The sequence below is a fragment of the Numenius arquata genome, chromosome 7, assembly GCF_964106895.1.
Source record: "Numenius arquata chromosome 7, bNumArq3.hap1.1, whole genome shotgun sequence".
Lineage (NCBI taxonomy): Eukaryota > Metazoa > Chordata > Aves > Charadriiformes > Scolopacidae > Numenius > Numenius arquata.
This window is the reverse complement of record NC_133582.1, coordinates 17,837,850-17,850,227: the sequence shown is the minus strand read 5'-3', so window position 1 is coordinate 17,850,227 and position 12,378 is coordinate 17,837,850. Positions and strand designations below refer to the sequence as shown.

The window sequence follows — 12,378 nt, the reverse complement described above, 5'->3', positions numbered from 1 at the left end:
AAATGGTCATTGTGCCCGCCCCAGCTACATGCTTCTCAGGTCTGTCATCAGGGGCTTGCTGGCACAGATCGGGAAGTACAGTGGCTTACGCTGTAATAATACTAGAGACATAGTAAATGTGCCCCCATAAACTGTGTGCACAGCACCTGCAAGCCTAACTCCTGGTTACTGATGCCTCACTTGCAGCAAAGCACGTAATTTGTGTTGCAACCTAGCCCAGGCTGCTTTTGAAGGGCTTAAAGTATTTACCTAACAAGAGATCCTACTACAATACAAGCTTCTACACAGTCAAGGCCCACAGTATGGCTATCAGACAGCCCTAGTAATGGGGGATGTAACCGAACTATTGACTTCCAGAATTATCGTCCTAGCCCAGATACACTGCCAGGTTTTACCATGTGGGATAGAAAAACAGTAGCAAACAAAAAAAGTTTTAACTACTTGTTTTGCAGTTTGAAAAGATTTTGCAAGTGTGGCTTGATCCCTTGCAACATCTGATTAAACATTACCCTACATATTGCTTTCTGATGAGTGTTTTATGTGTTTCTGTCTCTGCAGACTGAAAAAGTCCTGAAGATTGATGGAGGGCCATGCTATTCAAACAGCAGGCGTTGCTGAGACAGAAGCTCTTTGTACTAGGCAGCCTTGCTATTGGAAGTCTCCTATATCTAGTTGCCAGAGTTGGGAGCTTGGATAGGTAAGTCACTAAGTAGCTGCTCTCTGCATTAAAAACAGGCTCACATTTTCTCGGTTTTGCTTAAAGGGTCTGATTTCTTACTTTTCTCTTTCTTTCCCCTTTTTTAGTGTCTACTTATGTATAGAAAGACAGAAAGACTGTCTATTCTAGTACTGTTTTTCATTGTTCTTTCCTTCTCTTTGGAGAAGAGAGTAGGGAAATAGAGTCGCAGGTCATCCCTGTCAAAGTATTTCTGTCTGTCCGTTTGTATTCTAAGCACATTGGCACTTGTTTTCAGAGAAATAAAACAGCACCCAGTAAAAATGTCATTACAGTGGCTCATTTTTGTCTGTGTGCATCTGTATGTTGACCTCTAGTTTCAGCAAAACAGTTATGATGTATTTATATATCATCTTTCTAAATTTATGAGCAAGCAATTAATGTGCTACAGTGATAGTTAAAATTAAGTATGAGCCTGCAGACTAGCTCGTCAAGTTTTGAATACTATTTTACTTGAAAGACTGCTTCAGGGTTTGAGAATTTTAACTATGTTAATTAGCCAGTATTTTCTGGAGTTGAATATGCTAAATAAGTGCATTTTCTCTGCAAGTGCTTTCCTGGAGAACAGTAGAAAATCCAGCAGAGGAAATCAAAGAGTATTTAGCACTTTTGACCAGGCTGAATTTTGACTGGTTATTGACAGTGCAACTCTAGTGCTACCTGCACTGACACTTCTGTTTCTGTCACCTTCAAATTGGTCTGGGATTGCCCTAGTAGGTGCTACACAAATACAGGATTAAAAAAAAAAAAAAAAAAAGCTGTTTTGAAAGAATGAATGCAACAAGACTTCGAGATTTCCAGATGCTGGTAGACGGCTTGCCAGTGCTAATGCTCTAACAGTGCTCTTTTAAATGATGGAAAACATTAGTTGAGCCCAAAAATGTGACACAATGCTGTCTGAATACACAGTGCATGGAAAGTGAATTGAAAACAGAGCTACCTAGGGTCCATTGATAGGTAATGTTGAGCTCCATCTGAGGTCACTGGGTGCCTTCTTCAGCTGCTTAAATCTCCTCAGAATAAGAGGGAGACTGTACTCAGCTAGGACCAAGTGCATTGCAAATTAAGCACTTGTATCTTCTTTCCCTTGGTGGTCAAAGCATCAGAGATGCTTCAGAGGTGAAAAATTGACTGCAACTAATGTGATTCTGTAAATGGAGGCAGAATTCCTTACTGGTCCCTGCAACAGTATATTTTATGCTCAGAGGAATGAAATCTAATTAACCTTATGTTATAATCTGTGCTTGCACATCTACAGAATTTACTGATGGCTATAAAATTATCTCGCCACAGTATTTGACTCACTGACCTCCTGCAGCAGTGAATTCCACTGGTTTCATATATAGTGTTGCCAATGGCAGTAAAATTCAGTTTCATTCTCTTGCATTACCCAGTGTGAAAAATACCACACTGCTAAAAAACAGCCCTTTATTTGGACTTGTTGTGAAAGAGAGAGAGAGAAGTGCTAGAAAGCATGAGACAGGTTAATTAAATGGAAATGTTCTTCTGCCTTAACACTAGGGCACAATCCAAACTTGTTGAATTTGTCAGTAAAAGGATGCTGGGTGGCTTTGATAGATTTTTGGAATAACTAATTGTTCAGGAAGAAATCCAGATTCATTTATGCTTAATTTATGCTTATCCAATTTGAACAAGAGAGCTGGGGATGGCCCACGTTTAATAGCCTCAGATTAGGCTCTTCAGCAGGAGTGTTTTGAGTTTTCTTAGGCCTGAAGGGAAATTACCACTATCTTATCTGATTCATTGAGTCATAAAGTCAGATGAGCTGAGCACTTCCCCCCCGGGAGGCCAGCATCCTTCAGATCCTGAGTGCATGGAGCTGCTTCGCATGTGGACGCTCAAACAGATTCTGTGCTTGGTGATTTTGAGAAGATCTGGACCAGTCTTTGAGTTGCCTGACTCTCTTGCCGGCAGTGTGGGGAGCCTCTGTGCCTGGTTTCAACGCTCCGAAACTCTCCTGTTGAAACCAGGCTCATAATCTTTCATCACCATGACACCTACATTAGCAGCCAGTTAGCAAGTATTCTGGAACAGGAGAGAGAGCACTGCTACTCGCCATTAAGATTGCCCAGATGTACTTTAGCTGTTAAGAAATTAGTTAAAAATATAGATCCCTGAGATTAATTGTTCTGTGGTGGGTTTTCTCAAGAATACTTGTGGAGTTTTACTGTAGCAGTTTGAGAAATTGCCTGTTTTGGGAGAGCAACTTCAGTGATATAATAAATGTCGTATACCCTTTCTTTGCAAAGGACTGCTATTTTAATGGACTGCTATTTTAACGGACAAAATGTCTCCTATGAAGACAGGCTGAGAGAGCTGGTGTTGTTCAGCCTGGAGAAGAGAAGGCTCTGGGGAGACATCATAGCAGCCTTCCAGTAACTGAAGGGAGCCTACAGGGGAGCCAGAGAGGGACTCTTTGTCAGGAAATGTAGTGACAGGACAAGGGGTAATGGTTTTAAATTGGAAGAGGGGAGATTCACATTAGATACCAGAAAGAAATTCTTTACTGTGAGGGTGGTGAGGCACTGGAACAGGCTGCCCAGGGAAGTTGTGGATGCCCCATCCCTGGAAGCATTTTAGGCCAGGCTGGATGGGGCTTTGAGCAACCTGCTCTAGTGGGAGGTGTCCCTGCCCATGGCAGGGGGGTTGGAACTAGATGATCTTTAAGGTCCCTTCCAACTCTAACCATTCTATTGTTCTATGATTCTATGAAAATGACTCAGCGAATCAAAAATATTAACATGTTACGATATAACAGTAAATAGTTGCATCTGGGGATTCAGCTACCAAGACCTGACAGCCTGCTTAATACCACCACTGCCAAGATCTCTTAAAGGATATTTTTTCTTGTTTAGAGAGAGGAGAAGAAAGGGGAAACAGTAAAAAACTCTGAAATCTAAAGTGTTGAGGAAGGACTTTTAACAACAACCAATCTTTTCCCTTAGGCTAGAGGATATCTTAAGTATTTATTTACTTTTAAAGGAAACCACCCTGTTTGACAAGCTGTTGTGTTACACTGAAGGCAGTGCTAACTGTCTTTTTGAGCAAGAGATAAAATTAGTTGAGATGGGTCTGGAACTGCTGTTGTGGAATCCTTTTTGCTTGAAAACAAATAACAAATACACAGAAGGAGAGGGAAGAGAAGAACAGAGACAGCAATTGCAGCTTCTGTTTCTTAGGCTTTTAACTGCCACCTCACTGCTGCAGAAAGACTCTTACCAGCCACACCACAGTCTGACCAAATTGTACCATTGTCAAGTCAAGACATTGCTTTCTGTTTGTTTTGTTGTGATTTTTTTTTCATTGGCAGGTTTGCATCTTTGTGACTGAGTCAGGCTCTTACTCAGTAGATGGCAGAGGGCAAAGGAAAAGAAGAGGCTGGAAACTTGAGAAAAGAAATAACAACAGGAACTCACTTCTCACCACACTTTCTAACTAGCCTGCAGGACTTAGCTAGAGCTCATGTGAACCCAGCAATGCCATCTGGGTTGTTTCTTCAGCTCTGCCTGGACAGGCTATATCTCTCAGCATCTGGATAATCAAGGAAAGAGGCAGTGGGTTAGCTAGGGGGATCAAAGTGACTTTGCCCCAACCATCCATTGTCCTAGCATCGGTGTCAAATTAGAGACCCCAACAAGCAGTGATGGATGGAAAAGACATAAAGAAATAAATAATTCTGTCCTGAAAGCAGGTTTTGAATAATATACAGCAAATGAGTGAGGGGCCACATGCTGAGAAACCAGCATAAATACTGAATACCTAAACAGCTATTAATGAGCATTGCCCATCTGGTATACAGGCTGAGGCAGGGGTCCTGTGAAAAATAATAGCATGTGGCCATGTAATTTAAAAAATGTATCATAATATATATGCACAGCAAGCTCATATTAAAATTGCCTAGGCAACCTTTGTTCTTACATATCCTTAATTTTGGAGAGCATGGCTCCGCAAAATTTTTAATAATATTTTTCTGTAGGACTTTGGAAGCTCTCTCTACACACCATTTTCATCTTCAGTGCAATATTGGCCTGCATAATGACCAAAGCGCTGATTTGGAAGTGGAGGTGAGAGCTTATTCAAGGTTCTGTAGTAGCAAAATTTTAACATTTTTCTCACTGAATCATTTCTTGCATTCAGTAACATCAAATACAAGAAGGAAGCCTTAGGAAAGTGGAAAAAAGGTGAAATAATTGCAGGAGAATATAAAAGAATAGTATAAAAATGCAGGAGGAAAAGAAGTAACAGTAAGGCACAAAATGAGGTTCAGTGGGAGGATACATAAGTGATGATTAGAAAATCATTGCTGTAATGATGCAATAAATGCATTTTTAAAAACTTTTCTTGCTGTTCTTTCTGTGCCTTGCTAATCATGCCTGATCCAGAACCTTGGTCTTTCTGATTCTGTTCCAGGGAAAACACTAGGCACCTTCTAAAGAAGAGGGAAAATATTGGAAGGTGATGCATAGAAAGCTATTTTTCACTCCTTTTTCTCCTCTTCACTAAAAAGGCCAACTCTGGATCAGCAGCTAATAAAGTCAACACAATGGGAAGCACAGGAAATAATTCAGGCTAGAATTGGAAAAGTGTTGGAAAGAGATGACTTAAATGAACTGTATTTTCAGATCAAAATGACCAAATAAAATTCATCTTAGAATGTTTTAGAAACTGCCAAAGCAATCACAAAGTAATCAGCAATGTGGGAGGTGAGGCAAGGTTCAAGAAGCCCTGAGAACAGTAATCATAGTGTCTATACTTGAAAAGAGCAGAAGGCTGGAGTTGGGAGTTACTCAGCAAAATCACAGCAAAATACTAGAATAAATAATCAAACTATTTGCAAACAATTTAATCACTGCCAGAATAAGACACAAGTTGAAAGATACGCACATCACACCACATTGTGAAAGGTTTCCATGAGCATGACTGCCTTATACAGAAAACTTGCCTTAAGACATACCTTTTTTTTACAAATATCTCTTATTTTTCTTGCAGACTGCAGCCCCTCTGCCCCATTGATGGTCGATTTGGGCCCCGCAGCCAGGACGAAATCCAGCTGCGAGCTCTGCAGTTCAAGAGAGGATTGCTCCATGAATTCCGAAAGGGCAATGCCACCAAGGAACAAATACGACTGCACAATCTGGTTCAGCAGCTTCCAAAGGCCATTATCATTGGCGTTCGGAAAGGAGGCACCAGAGCACTGCTAGAGATGCTGAACCTTCACCCTGCAGTGGTCAAAGCTTCTCAAGAGATTCACTTCTTTGACAATGATGAGAACTATGCCAAGGGGATTGAGTGGTACCGGAAAAAAATGCCTTTTTCTTACCCTCATCAAATAACAATTGAGAAAAGCCCCGCGTATTTTATCACCGAGGAAGTACCTGAAAGGATTTACAAAATGAACTCATCTATCAAATTATTGATCATTGTCAGGGAACCTACCACAAGAGCTATTTCTGATTACACTCAGGTGCTGGAAGGTAAGGAAAGAAAGAACAAAACTTACTACAAATTTGAGAAGCTGGCTATTGATCCTAATACCTGCGAAGTGAACACTAAATACAAGGCAGTGAGAACCAGCATCTACACAAAACATCTGGAGAGATGGTTAAAGTACTTCCCAGTCGAGCAGTTTCATATCGTGGACGGAGACCGGCTCATCACAGAACCACTGCCAGAACTCCAGCTGGTCGAGAAGTTCCTAAATCTTCCTCCGAGGATAAGTCAGTACAATTTATACTTCAATGCCACCAGAGGGTTTTACTGCTTGCGATTTAACATTGTCTTTAACAAGTGCCTGGCGGGTAGCAAGGGACGCATACATCCAGAGGTGGATACCTCTGTCATTACCAAATTGCGCAAGTTCTTTCATCCTTTTAATCAAAAATTTTACCAGATCACTGGGAGAACATTTAACTGGCCCTAAATTAAACTTCATACAACACTTTCTGTTGTACCTGAGACATGCAATAAATGTCTCTGCTAAAATATGCACTTTTCATAGACACGGCTATCAAAGTAACTTTTTTCATGCATACATGTACATATGCAGTGTGTGACCAAATATACGGTGGGATCAATTTTTTCTACAGAGTAGTAACTAACATAAATTTACTGTCAGCATAGTTGCATCTTTTAAGATATAATAATAAAGGGAAAGGAGGTATTTAGGGACATAAAGTCAGAGACCGTTAAAAGGGTCAGTGTTCCTCTCGCTTAGTGAAGTGTTTATGTGACATACTTATTGATCTAGGCAGAATGTCAGTTTATGCCATAAAAATTCATGTCAAAAGTCTGTGAAGCTGTGAGAAAGCATAATCTTCAGGCTATATTTGGTATGTATATTGCTAAAGGAATACTGACACTTTAAACACAGCGCTGAATTTTTACAATGAGAGTGGATAGTACTATTTTCTTATTATTTGAAATTAATATCTTATCTCATACAAACTACATTGTTTCAGAGTTCCTGTGGTGAGTTTGCACTATTGTTTTATTGTATGGACCATAGTGTCACTTGTAGCATGTCAATCATGTGTCAAAAAAAGGTCAAATAATTTTTTCTTCTATGCTTGTGTGTCGGCAAAGCTAAACATCGTGTACATAGTGTACAATGTTTGTAAATACTGGTTTCACACTAAGTAATTCTATTTTGTAAACTGAATATGGCTATTTAATTTATTGTGAAAATTAAATTTATTGTGGTATTTAAAAATGGAATGGATTAAAATTACCTATATGTGCAACAACTTTTCACTTTTGCCTGATGTGCATCAGTGTGGTCCCTTAGCCCAGGCAAATGAAGTGCAAACGTGTGAGAGAGAGCTGCACGTGTACACTTACTTTCTAGACAGTTGAGAAAACTGATACATGTGGTAAAGCTGAGTTTATTAAAAAACTCATCCATCTGGGAATCTGGTGCAATACACACCTCAAAGAACATTATTGCTATTCTATTGCAGCACTTTGCTAGAATTAATTCAGTTGCAGTAGCCCGTGAGGCTAAAGAATGACTGTAAAAGATTACTGTAACCAGGTATATCAGAAATGCAGAGCCGCTATTAAAACCTAAACAACAAACAGACAAACAAGATTAGAAGAATAGAGATTTCATCACCGAAAGCTGATTATGTTTCAGAAGTCAAGGAAAACAGTTTTGATACCTCTGAAACCAACCACAGTGTTGTTATTCCTGGTAGAAACATATAGCTCATGTTTCCATTCAGTAAGTACAAGAAATTAGTTCAGGAAATGAGTATTTTCGTGCTTTATACATTGTATGGCTCTTAAAGATTCATAAGAAAAAGAATAAAAGCAATTGAAAAATGCCTTTTAAATATGAAAAGAAAGAAAGGAAGAAAAAAACCCCAGCCACTTTAAAACCAACATCTAAAGATTGATGGGGACACAGATTTTGGAAGGTATCCAGAGCATCTGAATATTCTGAGCTATGAAAGCAGAGTAGCTGGTAGTTCAGATTATAATACGATCAAGTTTTCCCTGTGGGCTGTTTATCTTGCTCAGTGATTTGGAAGCATCAGTTTTCTAAATAAGTGATTTTTAAATCTCTTGTGAGAGATTGCTACTTGTCTTGCTGTATCTTTAATCATATGTGCTAGCACTGTGAGCAATGTGCCCTTTCTTCGTGCTGCTTCGGAGCCTTGCCAACACAACACGGTAGAGCATATGTGAAATTTTCCGCAGTAGCTACAATACTACTCACTGTTTTCCTGTATGAGAGCCATTTATCCTGCCCACATCCAGACATAAAGGCTGAGACGTTTAACTTGCCTAATAGCGTTCAAAGCGGAGATTCTATCCAATTTAACATTTGCACTGTCTTCAAGTGAGCAGATTCCAGACGGCTTTAGGTGATACCTACTGGCTACATATAGTCCTGGCTACAAACCACAAATGAAGGCTGAGATATATTTTCAAATGAAAGGGACAAATTAGGCCAAAGTTACCTCTAAGCATGAAATACGCATTTCAAATTAAAATCTCTCTGCATTGATCAGAAAAATCACAGAGACTGTGATCTAGCAGGCACGCCTATGCATATTCCTGTTAAAGTCAGCTGGCTTAACTCCAGCTGATCATTTGCAATTTGGGAGACACACAGATAAATTTAGGCAGTATCTTAGACAAATCTGTTTCAAAAAAGCAGAGAGGAATCATCAGGAATAGCAGCAGAGGAAAGAGGGTTCAGAGGCATTGCAATGTATTAAGAAGCCTAAAAGAGCAGGAGACTGATTCGCTCTCACTGAGCCTTCAGTGCAACGTCCTCGAGTCCTTTTTGACGTTACCTACTGAAAAGAAAATTTCAAAAATGGTTCTTAATACATGGATCCAACACACCACCCAAAGCACACTCCTAGGTTAATGGGAATTTTGCTGCTGTATTTATAACCGGTTTGAGGAGTTCTGACCTTATGGTATTTACCTCTTCAGGAACAATTTGTGAATAATTCATTTCAGCCTCTTTGCTTTGCTTCCCAAATCCTGAGTGAATCATTTCTATTCAAATTGATCATGAGTGTTCAGACTGGGAAGAGTGCTCATAGCTTCAGTTTATGATTGCAGAGTGATGCACTGCTATATGAAGTTGCAGCTGTTAACTTATGGCATTCAAGTTCTCTAAAGACATTGCATCTTTCATATTTTCTGTACCGTAAAATTGCAGGCTTCACAGCTCTGATAAATGTTTAGATTAAAACTGCTAATATTTCTGTGCATTTTTATCAGATTGTCCCAGCTGCTATTTAAACTACATAGAACAACAATTTGCAGCATAAAAGAATATCAGAGATGAATTTAAAATTGTATTTTCAGAAATCAGTATATAGGTAGATAAAGGACTGACATTTGGAGATCAGTGATTCATTTACCATTAACCCACTATACTGCCTATTCTTAATGAAAGCAGAATAAGCATGATGAAAATGTATAAGCCCTATTTTAATGGATTTTTTTTTTTGCCATGATGTCTAAGAATACAAAAGAGACAACATTTATAGCTACATATTTCAGTGTATCAGTCCAAGATTTTTAACCGGCATTAGGCACAAATGGAAACACAGGAGGCCCCGTTAGAACATCGGGAAAAAATTTTTACTGTTAGGCTGACTAAGCACTGACACAAGTTTCCCAGAGAGGTTGTGGAGTCTCCATCCGTGGAAATATTCAAAAGCCACCTGGACACGGCCCTGAGCAACTGGCTCTAGGTTTCCCTGCTTGATCAGGGGGTTGGATGACGCTTCCAACCCCAACCGTTCTGTGAAGATCTCACTCTACCATTAACGTTCTTCTTAAGTATTGCCCATCAGTTCAATGTTACACACATCTCAGAGAAGGTCCAATCCCAGTGTCACAAATCAGTGTAATCACTGTCCAAACCCAAGTGAAAGCACTACTGTGCACATATTTACTCCCCGGCTAGCTGACCTAACACATATGGGGAGCCTGTGCAACTTATTGGAACGTTCTGATTGGTGGGGATAAGGGAGTGACTTTGAGAAGTCTTTCTTCACATCCTGGATGGCCTCAGCAGTGATGCTGAGTGACAGAGGATATAATAATACAAGGTCCACAGCAGGTAAACTTCCAGATAAGAGAATTTAGTGAAGCTCTTTTCAAGAAGCTCACAGTGAACAATGTCTCTTGCATGGCATTCTCTACAGCAAGACACTGAGATATACCCATAAACTTGGGACAATACAGCCATTAAAACTTGTTTCATAGAGGCATAATAATTATATTTTCTGCAGTTCCAAATTATATTAGCAGCTACTTATACTGGATACATGCCCTAGGGATACATCCAGAACGTGTGGGATGATGAGTGAATACAAAAGATTCATGTCTGAATACATGTGGTAAAGATTTAACTTATTTTGTTTCGCTGTTTTGATTTGAGTTATATGTAAGACTAAAGCATAGATCATAATTTGAAGAAAACAAAAGGAAAAGTTCAACCAATCCACAAACTCATGACAATAAAGTTCTGGAGAAACTTCCTTTCCCTGTCCTCCATATAGGCTCCTTGATAGAAATGAGACTTATTGAAATCATGATTTAGTAAGCTAGATCTATTTTACTCTAAACAATCACATGTTAGCAAAGGTGAAAGAATAAAGCTTCTATAAAATTACTGGGAGCTGGTTTGTGTGAAGTTTTCAAATGATGCTTTCATAACATCTCATAAAGATGAGACTTTACTAATTAAATGCTTGTGTACCTGTCCAAGGGGGTAAGCTCAGAAATTTCATGAGTTTTAGGCTTTTCTGAATTCCACAATTCTGTTTCTAGGGATTTTCAGTTTGATGGAATAAACTTATCATTAAACTGGGATACCTAATCCCATGCTGAAGTCATTGCATCCAGTTATTTTGCAGACATGATTTCACACATGCAACTTATTTATCTCCCATGAGCCAGGGTTGAGTGCTTTAGCAAAAGGTGTTTGCTTGCAGTTTAACTGATATATCAAACAGAATTTTCATCATTCCAGCAATAGCATATCACTGACATGAATTGTCTACATCTTTGGAGAAGACCAAAGATAGAGCCATCACTGGAAGGGATTTTTAATACCCACTTGAAAAAGTTCAAGGTCCGGTTTCTCCTAAGGCAGCTAATGTTGGAGGCAAAGATAATGCATAAGCATCGTTTGTTAATGACAATCTAACAAATCACTGCTGCTGGTTTTGGTACAATGATTTAGAGGCCTGCAGTAACCAGGAAGTAAGCAGGAAGTTCACAAATGACTCATCTTGATGAAGAAGAGGTCAGGAGCAGAATACATCTCTGCTTTCATTTAAAATGAGATAAAATGCTATTTCTTTTCTGCAAAAAAACAAAGAAATCACGTTTGTAGAAGGACCCTACAGCGCCATGGCAATTTAAGGCAATCCAGCTGACGCCTGCCAACATCTCAACCACCCTGCCCACATAATGTTCTCTTTCCCTTTCTTTTGCACCGACTCTCATGCTTCTTTCACATGGAGCAGCTTCAGTTCACTATGCAAACAGAAGACCTAAGAGCATGAGCACCTAAAAAGGTGAGTAATGTTACTAAAGCAGTACTGGGTCAAAGCAAAGGTCTTTTGAAACCAGGTTCTGTCACTGGAAGTGGCCAATAGCTAATGCCTCAAGAAGAACATAAAGATAAGGAAAGCATGGAGATATTTCCAGGCTTCAGTGGTTTGCAATCATTGGATGACTTGAGTGGGACAGTGCAATCTTCAGATGTAACAGCACTGAGTGCCTTCCTCTTCTGTGTACTTACCCAGAAATCCCTTGAACCCACTGACCAGCTGTTTCACAGCTGCACTCTAAACACTCCTATGTTATCAATTTGCAAGAACAGATGTATAAAATGAATCAGAGAAGTTTGGGTAGCACCTTTAAAATCTGAAAATGAATATTCTGGCATGGTAATAGAAGTATTATTGTCCTTCCCAACTCACTTTGAAAATGTTATGGCTTGTTTTCTTAGTTTCTCAAAAAAAAATACTTGCCACACTACTTTAAACTTATTGGAGATCCCTGAGCAGATTTGGTCTTCAGATTTGTGAAAGACTGCAGAAACAGATTAAATTATGATAAATTTTACTTTTTAAAGAGCT

General features: G+C 39.3%; 1 protein-coding gene across 1 annotated transcript; it reads left to right on the top strand.

Annotated features, from left to right (window-relative positions):
* Window positions 1–558: 558 nt before the first annotated feature.
* On the top strand, window positions 559–7,495 carry HS3ST5 (heparan sulfate-glucosamine 3-sulfotransferase 5). The gene is made up of 2 exons (XM_074150450.1): window positions 559–697; window positions 5,747–7,495. Exons 1-2 carry the CDS (start codon window positions 591–593, stop codon window positions 6,675–6,677), a joined length of 1,038 nt encoding a protein of 345 aa, XP_074006551.1. The 5' UTR covers window positions 559–590; the 3' UTR covers window positions 6,678–7,495.
* The last annotated feature ends 4,883 nt before the right edge of the window (window positions 7,496–12,378 follow it).

What these genes read in the sequence shown, in the direction of transcription:
- HS3ST5 (XM_074150450.1), top strand. Translation starts at nt 591, where the DNA reads ATGCTATTCAAACAGCAGGCGTTGCTGAGACAGAAGCTCTTTGTACTA. An exon ending in AGAGTTGGGAGCTTGGATAG is followed by an intron (nt 698 to 5,746) that starts GTAAGTCACTAA and finishes TTTTTCTTGCAG; the next exon opens with ACTGCAGCCCCTCTGCCCCA.